This window comes from Oryx dammah, unplaced genomic scaffold (genome assembly GCF_014754425.2).
Source record: "Oryx dammah isolate SB20612 unplaced genomic scaffold, SCBI_Odam_1.1 HiC_scaffold_18, whole genome shotgun sequence".
Lineage (NCBI taxonomy): Eukaryota > Metazoa > Chordata > Mammalia > Artiodactyla > Bovidae > Oryx > Oryx dammah.
The window spans coordinates 25,255,884-25,276,983 of NW_024070202.1; the positions used below are offsets into that span (position 1 = coordinate 25,255,884).

A 21,100-nucleotide genomic window follows, 5' to 3' on the forward strand; every position below is an offset into this window, starting at 1 on the left:
ATATAAGCCAAAGTTCAAGAAACTATAGCTCATGAGTCTCCAGCCTCCTGTCTGTTTTCTGTGAATGAAGCTTTACAGAAACACAGCCACACCCATTCTTTGACATCTCTGTCAAATATCTATGGCATGTATGTCTATGGCTGCTTTTGCACTAAAGCAGAGTGGAATGGTTGCGACCAAGACCACAGGGGTCCAGCATTCTTGCCTGAAGAATTCCGTGGACAGAAGAGCCTGGCAGGCTACAGTTCATGGGGTCAGAGTAGGACACAACTGAGCAACTAAAACTTTACAAGAAAAACCTGCCACACCTAATATAAAAAACTGATCTTGGATCAAAGGAAAGAAAATGGCCCAATTATCTCTTGTAAAATGAGAGCATTCTACTAAACGATTTCTAAGATCCTTTGCTTCTTTAACCACTTCTTGCTACTCAAAAGGGCAAATATTGACATCCCTGACAAACGTATGAGATAAAGTGAAATGAGCACAGCTCTTATTCCTGAACTGAGGATAATAACATCTGTGATAATCAACTCTTAGGACTGCTCTGAGGATTAAATGGGATCATTTATTTTAAAAGAAAAGGATGGGGACTCATTATTTCAAACATTCAATGTGTCTTATTAATAACATTAACATAATTATACTAATAATATGTATTAACAGGCCATATTTGGGGTGAGAGTTGGGTTCTGAGAATTATAAATGTAATGAGTGTTGCATTTCTTACAAATGGGAAGAGCAAGAAACACAAGATCAGTTATATTCTCATTGGTTGAGCCAAAATCTAAGAACTCAGTTATTACCATAAACACATTAAGTTTTTCAAAAAGACAGGCACAGTTACTTCTGAAAGGATCAAGAAATGGGCATAATACTCACAGTACTCAGAAGAGACATGCAGACTTAACAATCCTGTCAGTCCAAAATAAGAATTTTCCATTACTGACACTAGAATTATCTTGGCAACACTAGTTCATTCTACTTTAGCAGGTACCAGTGGATAAAATAGCCCAGCATTTGACTACAGTGAGTATCAACTTCAGAATCCCATAAAATAAAACCTGTGCTGCCTGGAAAATTGAATCATACTATACTTTTCAAAAAGATTCACAGATAAACTTATTGCAAGTAGCATTCAAGCCAAAGCATGTTTGGAACAAGAAGCTTTTTGCACTGAATCCATCATCTTTTCGTTCTTTCAATAAAAGAACACTTGAGTTTCTAGAAAACTGCCAAAGTAATCTGTTTGTAGGTAGCTATAGATTTTTATCCCAAGGGAACAGTACATAGGCTTGGGAATATTCTTACCATCTTCGTGTCTCTAATGAAGCAACCCACAGACAAGAATTTGTTTTATTGTTTTTGCTTTTTCTCAGAATGTATAGCAATAGAACAGAGAAAATTTTGTAAAAGACACATCATACAAACACTATATAAGACTTGGCAGAAGCATTATAATATGAAAGATACTTAAAATTGTGCCCTATAACCTGAATTCTATCAAAATTCTACTATTAAGGAGACCTTGGAGGAAAGTGGCTTGCCTTCTCAAGTAGGTTTTAGGATTAATAACTTCTGTACAAACACACACACACACATATATAAAAAACACCAACACACAAATGCATGGAAAGCTTTTGGACATGAGTGAAATCATTCCAATTATTTCTGCCAACAAATTCATGATATATCGTCTGCCTATTCAGCTTTCAGAAACAAATCAAAAAATCCTTCTCTAACGTCATCTATTTTGCTTTTATTCACTCAATTTCACATGACGTAAAATTGGAGATTATACTGCCTTTCTTATTAAAGAAAAAAAGTGAAGGTATTACTCAGTCATGTCCGACTCTTTGTGACCCCATGGACTGTATGTAACCCACCGGGCTCCTCTGTCCATGGAATTCTCCAGGCAAGGGTACTGGAGTGGGGAGTCATTCCCTTCTCCAGGGGATCTTCCTGACCCAGGGACCAAATCTGGGTCTCCTGCACTGCAGGCAGATTCTTCACCATCTGAGCCAGCAGAGAAGCCCCTATTCACTCAACCTTAGTACTTCTATCTCTTAAACATATCTTGATTATATCATTTCTGCCCATTCACTGTACAACTCCCCTAGTCCTAGCCACCGCCACTAATTTTTAGACTTATTGCAATAGCCTCTAAATGAAGTCAAACGCACCAAGAAATCCCTCTGGATCACTTCAGCCCATTCTCTGTGCTGCATCCAAAATGCCGTACACAATGTAGAAGTGATGGCATCACTTTCCACTGTGCAGTGCTCCGTTACAGAGCTCAAACTCGACCTGCATCTGTGAAGTTCACATCACTCTCCCCAGTGTGTAACTCATGCTCTGCTTCTGATATGCTGGCTCTTTCCAGTCTAACCACTCTGTGTGCTACTGTTTCCAAAAACAAATGCTCTTCCTCTTAGTCCTCAGAAACTCAGACCTCACTCAAATAGCAGTTTTCAAATTTCAGCTTTCTCCCTTATACTTAAGATCTATCCTGACATTCTACTCTGGGCTAAACTGCCCCTTTCTCCAATAGACCAAGTTCTTACCTTGGAATAGTAGACAGATAGTGACCAGGGTCCTGTGACTTGCCAGCCACTGGGTCACTTTCCAGGCTACTTTCCGTCATTTAATTAATTTCTTATTGTTAGGAATCTTCATTTACAAAAACAAAAATACCAAAAGAAAATTATTACCTTACTTAATAAAATCTAGAAAAATAGCATATATGGAAATGTCTTATTCTTCTAAAGATGTAGTTTTTAAACCTATCATGTTATTAAATAAGCTACACGTATGTCAAAATACCTGACACAGAGATACTCAATGAATGTTATATGAATTTATATTAAGCAATTAATTAATCAAGAGAGTAGGATAGTTCTCTGTAAAGTGCTAACTTTTTTTTTTTAGTCACTAAGTACTGTCCAACTCTTTTGTGACCCCCATGGACTACAGCCTGTAATTCGCCAGACTCCTCTGTCCATGGAATTTTCCAGGCAAGAATACTGGAGTGGGCTGCCATCTCCTTCTCCAGGGGGTCTTCCCAATCCATGAATCAAACTCGCGGCTCCTGTACTGGCAGGTGGGTTCTTTACCACTGAGCCAGCAGGGAAGCCCCAAAGTGCTACCTAGACAGCACTTAAAGCAAGTTTAAAATGAATTAGTAAGAAACAGCACTGGTGTGAGTTTTAATGATTATGAAATCACTTTTGGGCAGGAGCTGGCTACACATGGAGGGACAGATTTCTTGAGAGATGGGAAGAAAAACTAATCTTGCAACTCTTGTTAAAGAGACCAAAAAAAAAAAAAGAGGGGTAGGTGCCAAAATGGAAGGGCTAGACTTAACCCAATTTTTTAAAAAAAGCCAGACAATGAGAACACGAAGATAAATAAGAGAGAAACAAATACAACAGAAACAATTTTTAAAACTCCATGAGTCCTGTGATAAGGATTAAAGTACAGAGTGATCAATAATCACTCAAAAAAGGAATATCCTACCACCTGATTCAATTTAACACGACTATGCTGCTACTGTTAAGTCACTTCAGTTCAGTCGCTCAGTCGTGTCCGACTCTTTGCGACCCCATGGATCACAGCACGCCAGGCCTCCTTGTCCATCACCAACTCCTGGAGTTCACTCAGACTCACGTCCATCGAGTCAGTGATGCCATCCAGCCATCTCATCCTGGGTCGTCCCCCTCTCTTCCTGCCCCCAATCCCTCCCAGCATCAAAGTCTTTTCCAATGAGTCAGCTCTTCGCATGAGGTGGCCAAAGTACTGGAGTTTCAGCTTTAGCATCATTCCTTCCAAAGAAATCCCAGGGCTCATCTTCAGAATGGACTGGCTGGATCTCCTTGCAGTCCAAGGGACTCTCAAGAGTCTTCTCCAACACCACAGTTCAAAAGCATCAATTCTTCAGCACTCAAGCCTTCTTTACAGTCCAACTCTCACATCCATACATGACCACTGGAAAAACCATAGCCTTGACTAGACAGACCTTAGTCGGCAAAGTAATGTCTCTGCTTTTGAATATGCTATCTAGATTGGTCATAACTTTTCTTCCAAGGAGTAAGCGTCTTTTAATTTCATGGCTGCAGTCACCATCTGCAGTGATTTTGGAGCCCAAAAAAATAAAGTCTGACACTGTTTCTACTGTTTCCCCATCTATTTCCCATGAAGTGATGGGACCAGATGCCATGATCTTCGTTTTCTGAATGTTGAGCTTTAAGCCAACTTTTTCACTCTCAACTTTCACTTTCATCAAGAGGCTTTTTGACTTCCCTGATAGCTCAGCTGGTAAAGAATCCGCCTGCAACGCAGGAGACACCGGTTCGATTCCTGGGTCAGGAAGATCCCCTGGAGAAGGAATAGGCTACCCACTCCAGTATTCTGGCCTGGAGAATCCCATGGACTGTGCAGTCTGTGGGGTTGCAAAGAGTTGGACACGACTGAGCAACTTTCACTTCACTTCACTTTCTGCCATAAGGGTGGTGTCATCTGCATATCTGAGGTGATTGAGATTTCTCCTGGCAATCTTGATTCCAGCTTGTGCTTCTTCCAGTCCAGCGTTTCTCATGATGTACTCTGCATATAAGTTAAACAAGCAGGGTGACAATATACAGCCTTGACGTACTCCTTTTCCTATTTGGAACCAGTCTGTTGTTCAGTCATGTCTGACTCTGCGCGACCCCATAGATGGCAGCCCACCAGGCTCCCCTGTCCCTGGGATTCTCCAGGCAAGAACACTGGAGTGGGTTGCCATTTCCTTCTTCAGTGCATGAAAGTGAAAAGTGCAAGTGAAGTCGCTCAGTCGTGTCTGACCCTCAGCGACCCCATGGACTGCAGCCTACCAGACTCCTCAGTCCATGCGATTCTCCAGGCAAGAGAAATGAAGTGGGGAACATGACTATAACCATCCAAAATTGCTCTACCATATCTTTATGTAAAAGACATCCACTGTGGATCATACAAAAGTAAAAAGATGTCATAAAATCCTGCAGTACAGACAATATTTTTAGAAAGAGAAACTACTTAGATCCAATCAAGCACATCCCACTCCTTTACAAATAAAAATTCTGATCTAAAGTTCAGAGACATGAAATAACTTGGCAAGGTCAATAGTTATGTTATTTACTCATCTAATACTTGTACCTTGAATACCACTCCAGGGTCACTTCTTTACCATGCCAAAAATCTAGAACTTAAACGCGAATTCTTTCTATTCAACATCTCCCTTATAAGAATATAATTTATATTTCTCCATGAAGTAAAATTTTTTTAGATATTATAAACAAAGCCAGGTTTGGCTATGTTCATATTAATATCTGTATTAGTTAATTTATAATTAATTACTGAAGTATAGCATGTAATTTAAAATAAATGATACTGAAATACATTTGGTCCCATCTTTGTAAAGAAATAGCATAACATAAACTAAAGGCCATCTCCAGTGTTTAAAATAGAATCCAGTGTGTGCGCATGCACACACACACACACAAAAATCTAATAAAAGAAATCCCCAGGCATATTTTTGAAAAACTGAATGACCAAACCAATTGTTCATTTCCTTTTCAAGAGATAAAATTCACGTAAGCCTCTTAATAAAGGCGGCTACTTTCATTTATTTTGCTCCTGTGCATTTCATGTTAAATTCTATAAACTCATTTACTAGAACAGCAGCGCCAAATAAATTCACAAACAGCTTTGCTCATCTGACCAAGTTTAGTAAACTACTTAAAATAGGTAATTAAATAGTGACTCCAAAACCCCGTAGGTAATCAATAAAAAAAAATATTAATCAGAAAACCAAACAAATAGTCCTCTGGAATTCATTCTATTTGTACATCCATTAGAACATAATTGTCTCTGAAAATAAACAATCTTTATTTATTAAAAGAAAGACTACCAGAAAGTATGTCCTATGAGAATCAGTTCTTTATACATCACCAGTTACACGTCCATCACAATTAATCTTAGGTAATTTCCATACCCCATAACACAAACTTTCCAGTAACCATTTGGCCAGAAGCAAATATCTCCTAAAACTTAAAAAAACAGTCAATTCTTTCTATTCAACACCTCCTACAAGAATGACTTCATCATTTCTCATCTTTGTGTTGGACATGAATCCCGTCATGACTGAAATTGCTAAAAGGTTCTAAAGGTATTTTAAACTAGAATTTATTTAGATTTTATTATTGATTTAGACAGGAAACACCCAAACTCACTATATACAAAGACAACAAATGAAAACATTTGAAGAATTCTGTGGAAGTGATTGTACTTGTACCGGAGAAGCTGTGTATAAACATGAGAGAGAAAACTTTAATGTATCTAAAGTGATGACATCATAAACATATGATAAAGTTAGAATTTTCTAAGGGAAAAATCAAGGTATCCATAAGGCTACAAGAGCAACATGGTTAAGAAAGGAGTAAAGAATCTGCCTGCAATGTGGGAGACCTGGGTTTGATCCCTGGGCTGGGAAGATCCCCTGGAAAAGGGAATGGCTACTTACCCCAGTATTCTTGCCTGGAGAATTCCATGGACAGAGGAGCCTGGCAGGCTACAGCCCATGGGGTTGCAAAGAGTCAGACACAGTTGAGTGACTAACACTTTCGCTTTTCACTAAGAAAGGAGGAGAAAGGGGAACTGGGCTGAATCTCTAGGTTATTCATTGGCTATTAAACACTCACTCACTCACACACACAGACACACCAATCCATTCAAAAATAAATACAGATACACTAGAGACCTGAAACATACATAGCTGATTCTTGAAAAATGTGAGAATTAGGGGTGCCAACCCTTTGTACGGTTGAAAATCGACACAACTTATAGTCAGCCCTCCAAATATGTGATTCCTCCTCTGTCCCACAGTTCCTCAGCATCCACACATTCGACCAATTAGGGTGGTGGAGTCTTATAGCATTTAACTACTGAAACAAATCTGTACAAGTGGACCTGCACAGTTCAAATCAATATTGTTCAAAGGTAAACTGTGCTTGGTAAAAAATAAACCCAATATGGAGGCAGTAAGAATTACAATAGGAAGTGCTCTCTCTGTTTGTCTTGTAAGAAATTTTACCTCAAAAATAAATCTTAACAAAAGACACATCTCACATCTTCTTAGTCTGGTAGTTGTACGGTTAACAGGATGAAATATACAGAACAAGAAGTAAAAGTGAAAAATATATATGATAGGTTCTGTTAAGAAATTTAACAAGATCACAGATTTTTTATAACTTAACTTCAATAAAGGCTCAGTACCCTGTGAAGCTAAAGTAAAAAACTATTAGCATTTAAAATAAGGAATCAATATGTTTTTCCAATTGTCCTTTGTTCTTTATTAGGAAGAAACGTTAAACACATATATTTGGGTATATGTGTATTTTTAATCTTTTTCCATCTTATTATTTAACACATTCATGAGAGCATAAAAGTAACAAGTGTATATGATAAACTGCACATCAGATTGATTCTGTTCCTGGGTCTGCCCCTGGTGAGCATGGAACCTTCTGGAAACAATTTACTTCTCTGTGACAGTTCCCCAGATGTGAATGTATCAAGTGTCCATTGATGTTGGCTTTCTATTTTTTTTATTTGCTGACATGTTCAAATATTAAACATTTTGAAGTATTTTAAAGATCATGTATTCTGATCTGTTATGTCAATAAGCTACTTCCTGAGAACCAGAACTAAATTAGGCACTTTTGAAAGTTTATTTATGTTTTTCAAAGCATTAAAATTCCATATGGGAATTTATGTTTTTTGCTTAAGTAAATTCATGAAAAGATTCCTATCTATTCTAAAGCACCAATAAAATGACTGCCTGCATTGTCAGAGGAAAGTAGAGTTCTACAATAATCATCCAGATAATTACCATAAAATCATTTTTCTGTGGAAAGTGATAAACTGTTTTATCGAGTTTTCTTGGTTTCTCAATTTCAAATTTCCATTTAGATTTGTAGCCAATTTTCTTCTGCTTTTAAAAATTAAACATTTCTCTGGTGCCTATTACATGATCAGCTATGTTTATGCAGTAAGTAAGAATAAACTGTCCTTAATCTCATCTGATGGGGCTTCCCCTGTGGCTCAGCAGTAAAGAATATGCCTGCAATGCAGGAGAGCCATGAGACTTGGGTTCGATTCTTGGGTGGGGAAGATCCCTTGGAGAAGAGCATGGTAACCCACTCCAGTATTTCTGCCAGGAGAATCCCATGGACAGAGGAGCCTGGCAGGCTGCAGTCCATGGATTCGCAAAGTCAGACATGACTGAAATGAATAAGCATGCACGTAATCTCATCTGATAGTGGTATTAAAGAATGTTTTATGAAAATCTTGCCAGATCCAAATAAATTAGAATCTCTATTTTACTTTTTGGACCTGGAAATATTTTTTTGACAGTTTCACAACTGGCTTTACATAAACTTTGATGGAAAATTGCTTTGGTTAGTTCTATCTCCTGAACTCTCTTTTCCATTGTTGGAGAAAAAAAATACCTCTCTGATCATTAATTTCTAAGCAGATTCAGGCTACGATTCAAGACTCTTAGCACTTTAGTGTCTTAAACAGTTTAAGTAAAAGCCTATGTAGGTTTTTTTTTTGAAGTGATTTTTATATCAGAAATTTTGTGACTTTACCTTTTACTAGTTTGCTACTTTATTAAAATAGTAAATTTTAATAAACAAATTTTAGCAAATTTATTTTATTGCCTTTTCTAAAGATTTATTATTATGTACGTAGTGAACAAAAGCAAACAACAGGAGTAGAAAACAGAGAAATGATCATGTCCTACGTTGAAAGCTACTATTTCAGATGATTCCAAAAAGAACTTTCAGATGACCCTCTTGACAGCTGCAATCTGAAAAAGCTACTACCAGTACCTTATACTCCCTGGTAACCACAAGAAAGAGAGGCTAAAAAAACTTCAGTCAACTCAGGATAAAAAAAACTTGGCCCCTTGATAACTTATGTGATAGACTAAACAGGATCAGATCACATCTGAGAAGGATTCTTAAACACAATTCCTACACAACTTTATGAAAGAAAGCTTTTTTTTTTTTTTTTTTTACTGTTCATAAGTTTTTTCTTGTTACAAAACACAGAAAGGGATCTAAATTTTTTAAATTCCTTCATGCGAACCAGTTTCTAGTTTAGAAAAGACTTTTTTTCTTTCAGGTAGAGCGTAGACTAGTACAAGATGTGCTTATTATCCAAATATGTGTTCTTAGGGGCTCACAGTTGAAAGGTGGCATAAGATAACAAACGCCATCCTAAGGCACACAGACTCACTGAGAACTCATACAAAGTGATCCACCCGACTATCTCTGCCCACTTTAATGCTGGCACCTCTTTTGCCATCTGTCAGTCTCCAGTTGACTACAGAAATTTGAAAAATTCTAATAATTGACTATAACTACGTTATACTTACCAAAACAAAAGGTTTTCTAAGTTGACCAAATTAATGTTGATTAAACTCTTTAAATCATACTTAACATCATTGACAATTAAGAACCTGGCAAAATTAGGCTACTTAAAATACATAAAATGAACATAAGAAGGATGACCAAATAGATGGTCCAAAAAAACTATTTTGAACACAACAATAAATACTTTTTTAAAAACTGAAAATATTCAAAGATGTCCTTGAAGGAAGTCATTCAGTTCAGTTCAGTCGCTCAGTCGTGTCCAACTCTGCAAACCCATGAACTGTAGCACGCCAGGCCTCCCTGTCCATCACCAACTCCCAGAGTTCACTCAGACTCACGTCCATCGAGTCAGTGATGCCATCCAGCCATCTCATCCTCTGTCGTCCCCCTCTCCTCCTGCCCCCAGTCCCTCCCAGCATCAGAGTCTTTTCCAATGAGTCAACTCTTCGCATGAGGTGGCCAAAGTACTGGAGTTTCAGCTTTAGCATCATTCCTTCCAAAGAAACCCAGGACTGATCTCCTTCAGAATGGACTGGCTGGATCTCCTTGAAGTCCAAGGGACTCTCAAGAGTCTTCTCCAACACCACAGTTCAAAAGCATCAATTCTTCAGTGCTCAGCCTTCTTCACAGTCCAACTCTCACATCCATACATGACTACTGGAAAAATCATAGCCTTGACTAGACGGACATTTGTTGGCAAAGTAATGTCTCTGCTTTTGAATATGCTATCTAGATTGGTCATAACTTTTCTTCCAAGGAGTAAGCGTCTTTTAATTTCATGGCTGCAGTCACCATCTGCAGTGATTTTGGAGCCCAAAAAAATAAAGTCTGACACTGTTTCCACTGTTTCCCCATCTATTTCCCATGAAGTGATGGGACCAGATGCCATGATCTTTGTTTTCTGAATGTTGAGCTTTAAGCCAACTTTTTCACTCTCCTCTTTCACTTTCATCAAGAGGCTTTTTAGTTCCTCTTCACTTTCTGCCATAAGGGTGATGTCATCTGCATATCTGAGGTTATTGATATTTCTCCCGGCAATCTTGATTCTAGCTTGTGTTTCTTTCAGTCCTGTGTTTCTCATGATATACTCTGCATATAAGTTAAATAAGCAGGGTGACAATATATGGCCTTGATGTACTCCTTTTCCTATTTGAAACCAGTCTATTGTTCCATGTCCAGTTCTAACGGTTGCTTCCTGACCTGCATACAGATTTCTCAAGAGGCAGGTCAGGTGGTCTGGTATTCCCATCTCTCTCAGAATTTTCCACAGTTTATTGTGTATATATTACCATATAAATGTTTACAAGGTCATTCAAAAAAGTTTATTTTTGCAAACATAACCTAAATTTTAAAAACAGAAGACAAAATTATTTTAATAAATATCTTAGTTTTTCCAAAATAAAACCCCAATTACTTGTCCTACTCTTCATGCTAAAATTTTGTTCCTTTCTTTACAAAGATCTTAAAGCAGCAGCTTCTACCTGTGCCAGTTTATCTTAAATAACAAAACCCTTCCTACACTAAGTATTCTCTAACTCATTTTGCTTTCATAAAAGCCAGGGAGAAGTTAATCTTTGAAAAACCAAGACTCCTGCAGAACTAAAACTAAAATCTAATCATCCTAAATACTTAGAACCCAGCACCATTACCTATCCATTCCATAAGTAGTTAGCTCCCTCCAAGAGGGAAATGCTCCAGGTAAAGCTCCAGATGAAGGAAGCCACATGTAACTTTTGAATGACAGCTAATGGGGAATTCCAAAAATACTGTCTCTGTCTACATGAGAATATAATAGAAGAGACATGTGGGCTTCATCAGTTCTGTAGGTCTGACGTCAGTTTCTTAGCACTGAGAACATGACCTAATGTTTTCACCAAACAAATGTCCCAGCTAAACTAACCTTCAGTTCCACTTCTTCTGAACACTCATCCCTATACAGTAAAACACGATGGCACTGCAAATAACAACCTTAACCAAAAAACCCTCACCAACACCTACTCAACCACAATTTTACTCTTCATCTGGCTGATTCCTACCAAGTCTTCCCCTCTTCAGATGGACTGAAAATCAAAGTTGATAAATCTTTCTACAGGAAAAAGGACCCCTGTACTAAATTTCAGCTGACAAAATAGGACTGTAACCATTTACAATGTGCTCTGTGCTCAGTCTCTGAGTCATATCTGACTCTTTGCAACCTCAGGGACTATAGCCCATCAGGCTCCTCTGTCCATGGAATTTTCCAGGCAAGAATACTAGAGTGGGTTGCCATTTTCTACACATGGATTCAATAACCATTGAATCACATTGTCCCAGAATAAAATTGGAGATACTTTTCTATGACTCTAATTGTCACTTTGCATTTATTTTCTAATGAATAAAACCTATCTGTTGAGGGAAGCAAAGGAATTGATTTTTCTTAGAACTTGAGAGTGCTTAACAAAAACCTTATAGAAAAAAAAAAAAAAAAAAACATGGTAAGGTACTTTTTGTCTTGGTTTAATCTTCCAGAGAAGTAATTGCGATAGAAGCAAAGTAGACACACCATAGCCTTGGAGCTGCCTGGTTCACATAACGGTGGATTACTTCAAAGTCATGTCTGACTCTTGTGACCCATGGACTGTAGGCTGCCAGGCTACTCCACGCATGGGATTTCCCAGGCAAAAATACTGGAGTGGGGTTGTCATTTCCTCCTCCAAGGGATCTTCCTTACCCAGGGATCAAACCCACATCTCCTGTGTCTCCTGTATTGCAGAAGGATTCTGTACCCATTGAGCCACCACAGAAGCCAAAAGGTGGTTCATATAATATCTTTTGCAGACATATATACATATATTGCAGAGAAGGCAATGGCAACCCACTGCAATACTCTTGCCTGGAAAATACCATGGATGGAGGAGCCAGGTAGGCCGCAGTCCGTGGGGTCGTAAAGATTTGCACAGGACTGAAGTGACTTAGCAGCAGCAGCAGCTTACATATACTGATGCTTTTGAACTCTGGTGTTGGAGAAGAGTCTTGAGAGTTCCCTGGACTGCAAGGACATCAAACCAGTCAATCATAAAGGAAATCAGTCCTGAATATTCATTGGAAGGACAGATGCTGAAGTTGAAGCTCCAATACTTCGGCCACCTGATGCAAACAGCCAACGTATTGGAAAAGACCCTGATGGTGGTAAAGACTGAAGGCAGGAGGAGAAGGGGACGACAGAGGCTGAGATGGTTGGATGGCATCACTCATCATGATTAAATGGACATGAGTTTGAGCAAATTCTGGGACATGGTAAAGGACAGGGAAGCCTGGCATACTGCAGTCCATGGGGTCGCAAAGAGTTGGACATGACTGAGAGACTGAACAACAACAATACATATACATGTAATTGAAAAAAAAAGGTTCACACAATATCTTTTCAATTACATATATATGTATACAAGTCTGCACATATATTTACACTTACATACCCATACACTGTATCTACCTGTGTGTATATATTTTTCTCATTAATGTGAAAACTGTGTCCCCAGATATCTAGACTCTTTTATTTTACAACTATAATATTTTCTTCAGAGCTACTGATATTTATTTGGGGAATATTTGAATGGCTCTGCCAAATTTTAAATCACAGGGAAACTGAAGTGGCCTTTTGACAATTTAGAGGCAAAGGAGCATCAGAAGGAAAACAGACAAAGCCTTTAACAATCATTCACAGGATAATTCAAAAATCTGGTGACAATTTACTTGGCTTTCAAAGAAGGCAGCATTCTTTACCTTTCCAGTGGTTTGCTCCACCCCAAGGATTCAGATTCTAGATGTGTTATGACATTTTCCTATGAAGTTTAATAACACTAATATCACCATGCTGACTCTACCTATGCAATGGGAAAATAGTGGGTAAGCAAATATTATAGAGTGACAACTGTCCTGTTTAAAGTGAACATTGTACAATTTTTATGGTATACTGATTTATAAAAATACTATCGTAAAGCTAGTTTTCATAGACGTTTCCTTCCTAAGTAGAAGACTGTCCATCTTTTCCCTTAGCTTGATAAAGAATGCTAGGTAGCCAAAAATATCTGGCATTTACTAGGATGAAATGGAACTTCACAGAGGTCAACAGAAAACTGAATTCGAATACTTATGGAAGTAATACAAAGGACTTAGATTGAGATACAATAGTTGCAATAAACTACCAGTTCAGTTCAGTAGAGTAGCTCAGTCATGCCCAATTCTTTGAGACCCCATGGACTGCAGCATGCCAGGCCTCCCTGTCCATCACCAACTCCTGGAATTTACTCAAACTCACTTTCACTTTTCACTGTCATGCATTGGAGAAGGAAATGGCAACCCACTCCAGTGTTCTTGCCTGGAGAATCCCAGGGACGGGGAAGCCTGGTGGGCTGTTGTCTATGGGGTTGCACAGAGTCTGACACGACTGAAGCAACTTAGCAGCAGCAGCAGCATGTTCATTGAGTTGGTGATGCCATCCAGCCATCTCATCCTCTGTCGTCCCCTTCTGCCTTCAATCTTTCCCAGCATCAGGGTCTTTTCAAATGTCAGTTCTTCGCATCAAGTGGCCAAAGTATTGGAGTTTCAGCTTCAGCATCAGTCCTTCCAACGAATATTCAGGACTGATTTCCTTTAGGATGGACTGGTTGGAACTCCTTGCAGTCAAAGGGACTCTCAAGACTCTTCTCCAACACCACAGTTCAAAAGCATCAATTGTTTGGTGCTCAGCCTTCTTCACAGTCCAACTCTCACATCCATACATGACTCCCAGAAAAACCATACTTTTGACAGACCTTTGTTGGCAAAGTAATGTCTCTGCTTTTTAATATGTTGTCTAGGTTGGTTATAACTTTTCTTCCAAGGAGTAAGCGTCTTTTAATTTCATGGCTGCAGCCACCATCTGCAGTGATTTTGGAGCCCCCCAAAATAAAGTCTGACACTCTTTTCATTGCTTCCCCATCTACTTGCAATGAACTGATGGGACCAGATGCCCATTGTGACATTGTACAGGAGGCAGGGATCAAGACCATCCCCAAGAAAAAGAAATGCCAAAAGGCAAAATGGTTGTCTGAAGAGGCCTTACAAATAGGTATGAAAAGAAGAGAAGCAATAAACTATAAGAATTAACAATTTAAAAACTTTGAGAGAGAGAGAATGTGTGTGTATTTAATGAAGAGAGGCAGAGGAAAGGAGTAGAGGAAAATTCAGTGATGACACAGATTCCCACCTGGGTACCTGCCACAATTGTACTGCCACTAAGAGAAGTCAGTTGATGGGGAATTTGTTTTGTGATAGATCTGATAACACTAGCTGTTAGAGGACAGTCAAGTACTCAAATGGAAGTACCTAATAAAATGCTGAACAATGTAGAACTGAAGCTCAGGAATCAGATTAGAGCAGCAGCAGTCAGCTTTGATTCATCTCATCCAAACTGGAAAGAGCAGGAGCTAGGCTATTAAATGAAACTAACACTGCATGGCTGCCAAAGGCCTAGGACTGTAAGATGAACTACATTTAATCATTTTAACCCTGACAATAAAGTAGGGCTATAGTAGCCTCATTTCTAAAAGGAGGAAAGCAAGTCTCAGAAAAGTGAAGTCACTTGACCAAAGAAACGAGGTATTCTGAATTCAAGCCTTTCCTCTCTTTACAGTACCATTCTGCCTCTTTAGAAGAATACCTGGGAACATGATATAAATGAGGCTTCCCAGGTGGCTCAGAAGTAAAGAATCCACCTTCCAATGCAGGAGACACAGAAGATGCAGGTTTGATCCTTGGGTCAGGAAGATGAGGCAATGCCAATCCACTCCAGTAGTCTTGTCTAGAAAATTCCCTGGACAAAGGAGCAGGGTGGGCTACAATCCATGGGATCACAAAAGAGTTGGCCAAAGAGTTGATAGGAATGAAATTTCTAAGCAAGTAAACATGGAGAGACGAACAGGGAGCCAAACAGAAGTTTGACTTTATCTCCATCCTATAGAGCCTTAGAGACCTCCAGCACTGGGAACACTTCATGATGTTCCTAAAAATCTCAATGAAAACATCCATATTTCTGTTAAAATCAGTCACATGAGGAATTTGGATTGCCACAGTCAGTAGCAATCATGGAACTTACCTTTAGGGCATGAAGTCAAATATAACAGGCCTGTGAAATAATCAAACTTCCCCCAACTGCTAATTCATGTCTACATGCACGGCTTTGTTGACAGCTACTTATTTTTAGTGCAAATTTTCTTTATTCTGTATTAATAATCTCACCTAACGAAAGGTAAATTTCCACACTATGGGACAGGCCTGAGCATTAGAATTCACCAACTGCTAAGCAATTGTTTCGAGAATTTCACGTTTGGAATCCCTTCCCACAGCAATGCTGCTGACTGCAGATTCTTATCGGCTGGTTCCTCAGGCCTGGGCTCTGATTTTATTACTTCTTGGTTTTGCTCTCTGAAATTCTTCTCTGCGACACAGTTTTAAAAGCCAGTAAAAGTAAATTCTGTACTAAACATAGAGCTTTAGTCTTTCATAGAAAAAAATCTCTCAAACTTTCCTGGGCCATCTTTCTAGAACTTCTCTCTCATTGGTTGTTCATTCTACTTTTGCTGTCCATGGGACAGAGAGGATGAAAAAAAGTAAGAGTATTTTATTGGATATGATTTTTTCCCCATTTTTTTTTTTATCTTTGGGGTTTCTTTTCTAATGGCACTCCGATGATACACTAAAATAAAGTTCTTTCAAATAAAGTTCTTTCACATTATCCAAACAACTGGTCAACTCGGCAGTAAACTCTGTAATTCAAATGAAGGAAAAGACATGAAACTTTTGCTAGGTGGAATTAAATTGTTTTTCAAACCTGTCAGTTCAACCAAATAATTGAAATATTAAGTACCTGCAGTTAGAGAAGTCAGAGTAAGAAAGCACATTCAAGAAGCCACCAAGAGGAATTTCTTCATTTAGGTTTAGTTTGATTTCTTCAGTTGGATGAAATTTTGTTAAAAAGAAAAGTTCAATTTCAAAGAAAAAAGCATAAGTTGAAAAGTGAGTTAATTAACTTACTGAAATAACCACAGCAGGATATAAAATGGAAAGATTACTCTCTTCCAGCATATGCAGTAACCTCTGGGTTTCTTCAAAATCAGAGGTCATAACCTGAAAGACCAGAAAAATAAAATAAAGTAAAAAGAAGTTAGGTGACTTAAGAGTTAATTCAAGGAGAAAAATGGAGAGCTTTAAATATTTTTCAAAATGTCTATCAAGCTTAATTTTAAATTTTCAAACAATGTTGATACCCATAAGGTTATAGCTATTAAAATTTAAAGAATTCATTAATTCAAACCTGTCTTTTTATCTATTTTTTATCAGAAACTTGAAAATACTGTCTAAAGAAATATCACTCTCTTCTCATTGTGGGAACTAGGTTGTAAGAAAATGTTATTTCCTTATTTCAACAGACAAAAATAACATTTTGAAATAAATATTGAGTAATACAACTCACTTATGAAAATCTTAAATCAAATATTTAAGAATCAAGAAAACTAAGTACTCTTCCACATTACATTCACACAAATTCTCAAGTACTTTCAATCATTTGTATTTACTACTTACATTCACACAAACAAAATTGTAGCATTGCTCTAAGATGATTTGCTGAAGATCTTGGCCAAATATGACTTTTACATGCTAGGACAAAGAACATACAGGAAAAAGAGTTTACAAACTACACAGAAAACCAAACATGAAGATAGATAACTTTATGAACACAAAATTTCTATAGGTACATAAAGCCAAGGACCATAGATAAAAACAAAATAACTCCGACTTAAGTTTCTGAGGCTAAAAAAAAAAAAAAGCATTTGAAATAGTCCATAAATAGTTAATATTATTGTAGCAAATAAGGATATAGGAAATTGTTTTAGATAAAAAAAGGTAGAAAAAGCTCAAGATATATTCAGGACTAGGTAAAATAGTCTGGCTTTTTTTTATATAAAAATATACTGCAGAAAATAATAAAATTTAAACTTGGTTAGATGAAATTTGTTAAAAGATTCTGGAAGCATGTTAAATACTACAGTTACAAAGAAGAGATTCCACTAAATATGGAATGACTAGAAATAGGGAAAGCAACAAAAGACTGTATCATAATAGGGCTTATTCTGAGAGTCAGGATAGAAAGACCCTGAGCTCACCCCTCCCATGAAACACCAAAACTACAGCTATATGTAGAATAATTATCTCTGAGAATGACTTGAACATTAGCAGAACAGACTTTCTACAACCAAGGATATAAAGAAAAGGCTGCATCAAGACAGGTGGGAAGAGGCAGAGGGCCAATCTAGTCAGAACCTCCACTCCTGGTGCCTCACTCCATATGCAGGAGGAATACTGCAAACGTGAAGGTCCCTCCTAAGGAGCTTGGAGTCTGAGTCCCACACTGGATTCCCCAGCCTGGGGCAGAGGGGCCCGCACCAGGAAGAAGAGCTGCCATCATATCTGACTTGAAAAAACAACATCTGAAAACTTCCTAAATTTGGGGAAGAAATAGACATCCATGTCGAGGAAATATAGAAAGTACCAAACAAAATGAATCCAAAGAGATGTATACCAAGACACTTATAATTAAAATGTCAAAATTCAAAGATAAAGAGAGAATCTTAAAATCAGCAAGAGAAAATCAATTAGTTATATACAAGAAAAGCTCCAAAAAAAAGAGAAAAGCTCCATAAGACTATCAACTATTTTTTTCAGCTGAAATTTATAGCCCCAGAAGCAACTAGCATGATATATTCAAAGTACAGAAAGGAGAAAACTTACAACCAAGAATACTCTAGCCGGCAAGATTATGATTCAAAATTGAAAGAGAGATACTTGAGTTTTCCACAAGCAAAAGCTAAAACAGTCTGTCACCACAAAACTGGCCTTACAAGAAATGTTAAAGGGAATTCTTTAAATGTAAAATGCCATAGCTAGAAACCAGAAATTTATGAAGGAAAAACTCACTGCGAGGCAAACATATAGTAAAGGTAGTAGATCAACCACCTATATAGCTAGTATGAAGATTAAAAAACAAAAGTAGTAAAAATCATCTGTATCTAAAATATTTAAGTGATACCCAAAGATATAAAATATGACATCAAAAACATAAAACACGGATAAGAATAAAATGCTGTGATTTTAGAATGAAGCCACCATCAACTTCAAATAGACTATTACATACATAGTTGGTCATATATGAATCTCATGGTAGCCACCATGACCCTCATGGGCTTCCCTGGTGGCTCAGTCAGTAAAGAATCGACCTGCAATGCCAAGACCCAGGTTCAATCCATGGGTTGGGAAGATCCCCTGGAAAAAGAAATGGCAACCCATTCCAGCATTCTTGCCTAGGAGGTCCCATGGACAGGGGAGTCTGGTGGGCTACAGTGCCTGGAGACACAAGAATCAGACACGACTTAGCAACTAAACCACCTAAACCGCCACAGTAACCACAGGCCAAAAACCTCTAACAGTTACACAAAAAATAAAGAGAAAGGAATCCAAACTAACACTAAACAGAGGCATCAAACAACAAGGGAAAAGAACACTAGAAGAAAGAGATAAAGATTACAGGCCAACCAGAAAACAAGAAAATGACAGTAATTGTATACCTAATCAATACTCATTTCAATCTAAATGGACTAAATGCTACTATCAAAGACACAGAGTGGCTGAAAGAATTAAAGAATAAAACCAAACTTATCTACAGGTCACCTTCAAGTGACTCATTTCATAGCTAAAGATACACACAGACACACACAAAGTAGCAATACTCATATCTAACAAACTATGTAACAAAATGTACATTTTTTAAAACAAAAAATGTAACAAGAGACAAAGAAGGTCATTATATAAAGATAAAGGGATCAATCCAGCAAGAGAATATAACACCTGTAAATATCTATGCACCCAACAAAGGGGCACCTAACTACATAAAGCAAATATTAACACATATACAGGAAGATATCAACAATAATATGATAATAGACTTGAACACTCCACTTACACCAATATTTAGATCAGAGAGAATATCAGTAAGGAAATACTGGTCTTAAAGACACAATTGACCATATAAACTTAAATAGATATGTACAGACCTTCAATCACCCAAACAGCAGAATACACATTCTTTGGAAGTACACATGATCATTCCTCAAGATAGATCACACATTAGATCAAAAAACAAGTCACAATAAATTAAAAACTAATTCTTTTCTGACCCAAATAGCATAAAACTATAAATCAATTATAAGAATAAAACTGGGGTGGTTGGGGGGAAACCACAAAACGTGAAGCCTAAACAAAAAGCTACTAATCAATCAATGAGTCAATGGAAAAAAATCAAAGAAGAAATAAAAAATTAATCTAAAACAAATTAAAATAGAAAGACAATATTCCAAAGTCTAAGGGATACAGTCAAAGTGGTTTTAGGAGAGATACTTACAGTAATGCAGGCCTACTTCAAAAAGCAAGAACAACCTCAAATAAACAATTGAATTTGCCCCTAAAGGAACCAGAAAAAGACTAATAAAAGAAACACAAAGTTAGTTGAATGAAGGAAATAATAATTCTAAAATACAATGCTTGTTCCATAATAAAACCTGAAACTCTGTAGCTCAAAGAGCATTGTCTCTTCAGTAGAACTCAGCTTTAATTCTACCTAATTTTGACAAGGTATTTGAGAAAGAGAAGTATTTGAGAAAGAGAAGTAAAGGTTTGAGGTCTTGGCTATGCTATAGAAATTACGTGGCTCATAAATTTCAAAAATTTTATTTTTGTTTAAAGTTCTTGAGTAGATGTTTCAGAGAGAACATTACTTTTTAAAAAAGACAGAAACAAAATACTGCCATAGTAAAATAGAGAAGAAAACAGCTTGCACTCTGTAACACTGAGTTTGTTCAAGAAGTTTCATCTTCTAGATATTACAGGGACATTATTTTTCACAGGTCTCTCCTGTATCCAAACATTTTTAAGGGCATGAATAGCTAGTATACACCAAATTGACTTTTCAAGGATGTTCATATAGCAGGCAGACTTTCAAAAACAGGCAAAACCTTCTTGGAGCAAATTTGCTTGTGTTCTACAAAGTAGAGACATCTCTCTCTATAGAGAAGATCTGCTTGGTATTCTAGAGTAATAAAGACAACGTCTCTCTTGTAAGAGGAGGATGGGCTGGTTTGCCAGCAGTCCCAGTATAACAGCAGTGCTTCTAATAAGAAGATTCTTTTTTAACGTGCTCCACTGCCTAACAACATCCATCTCTACTGACATTTCCCTGGAGGAATTGCAATTCAGAAAATCAGTGCTGCTCTGTTATTCTCCTTACTGCTTTAGTCCTAACAAACTCTTTTCACTGACTGGAGTTTCATGTCTTTTGCCAATATTTATAACATCGACATGTGTGTTTGCATTCAAAATGAGTATAATCCTCAGATCCTGCATAGTTTCTGACTTGACAGTTAATGAAATAAGGCAACCATGTATCTTAACTTCAGCAAATATGAGTGAATTTTGAACTCAAAAAAAATGACTTACTTAAAAAAATTTTTCTTTTTGGAGATACATAAAATAAGATCTAGGACAAGAACATGAGGGATATTCCAATTTAGCTTTTCAAGTAT

General features: G+C 37.4%; 1 protein-coding gene across 1 annotated transcript in view; it reads right to left on the reverse strand.

Moving 5' to 3' along the window:
- The window catches only part of CRPPA (CDP-L-ribitol pyrophosphorylase A), a 362,731-nt gene that overhangs the window by 157,217 nt on the left and 184,414 nt on the right, over positions 1-21,100 (reverse strand). Inside the window, exons 7-8 of the mRNA XM_040260600.1 lie at positions 17,052-17,126; positions 16,503-16,595 (exon numbers count right to left, since the gene is read on the reverse strand). Coding sequence (XP_040116534.1) covers positions 16,503-16,595; positions 17,052-17,126 — 168 coding nt within the window. The remainder of the gene's footprint in view (positions 1-16,502; positions 16,596-17,051; positions 17,127-21,100) is intronic.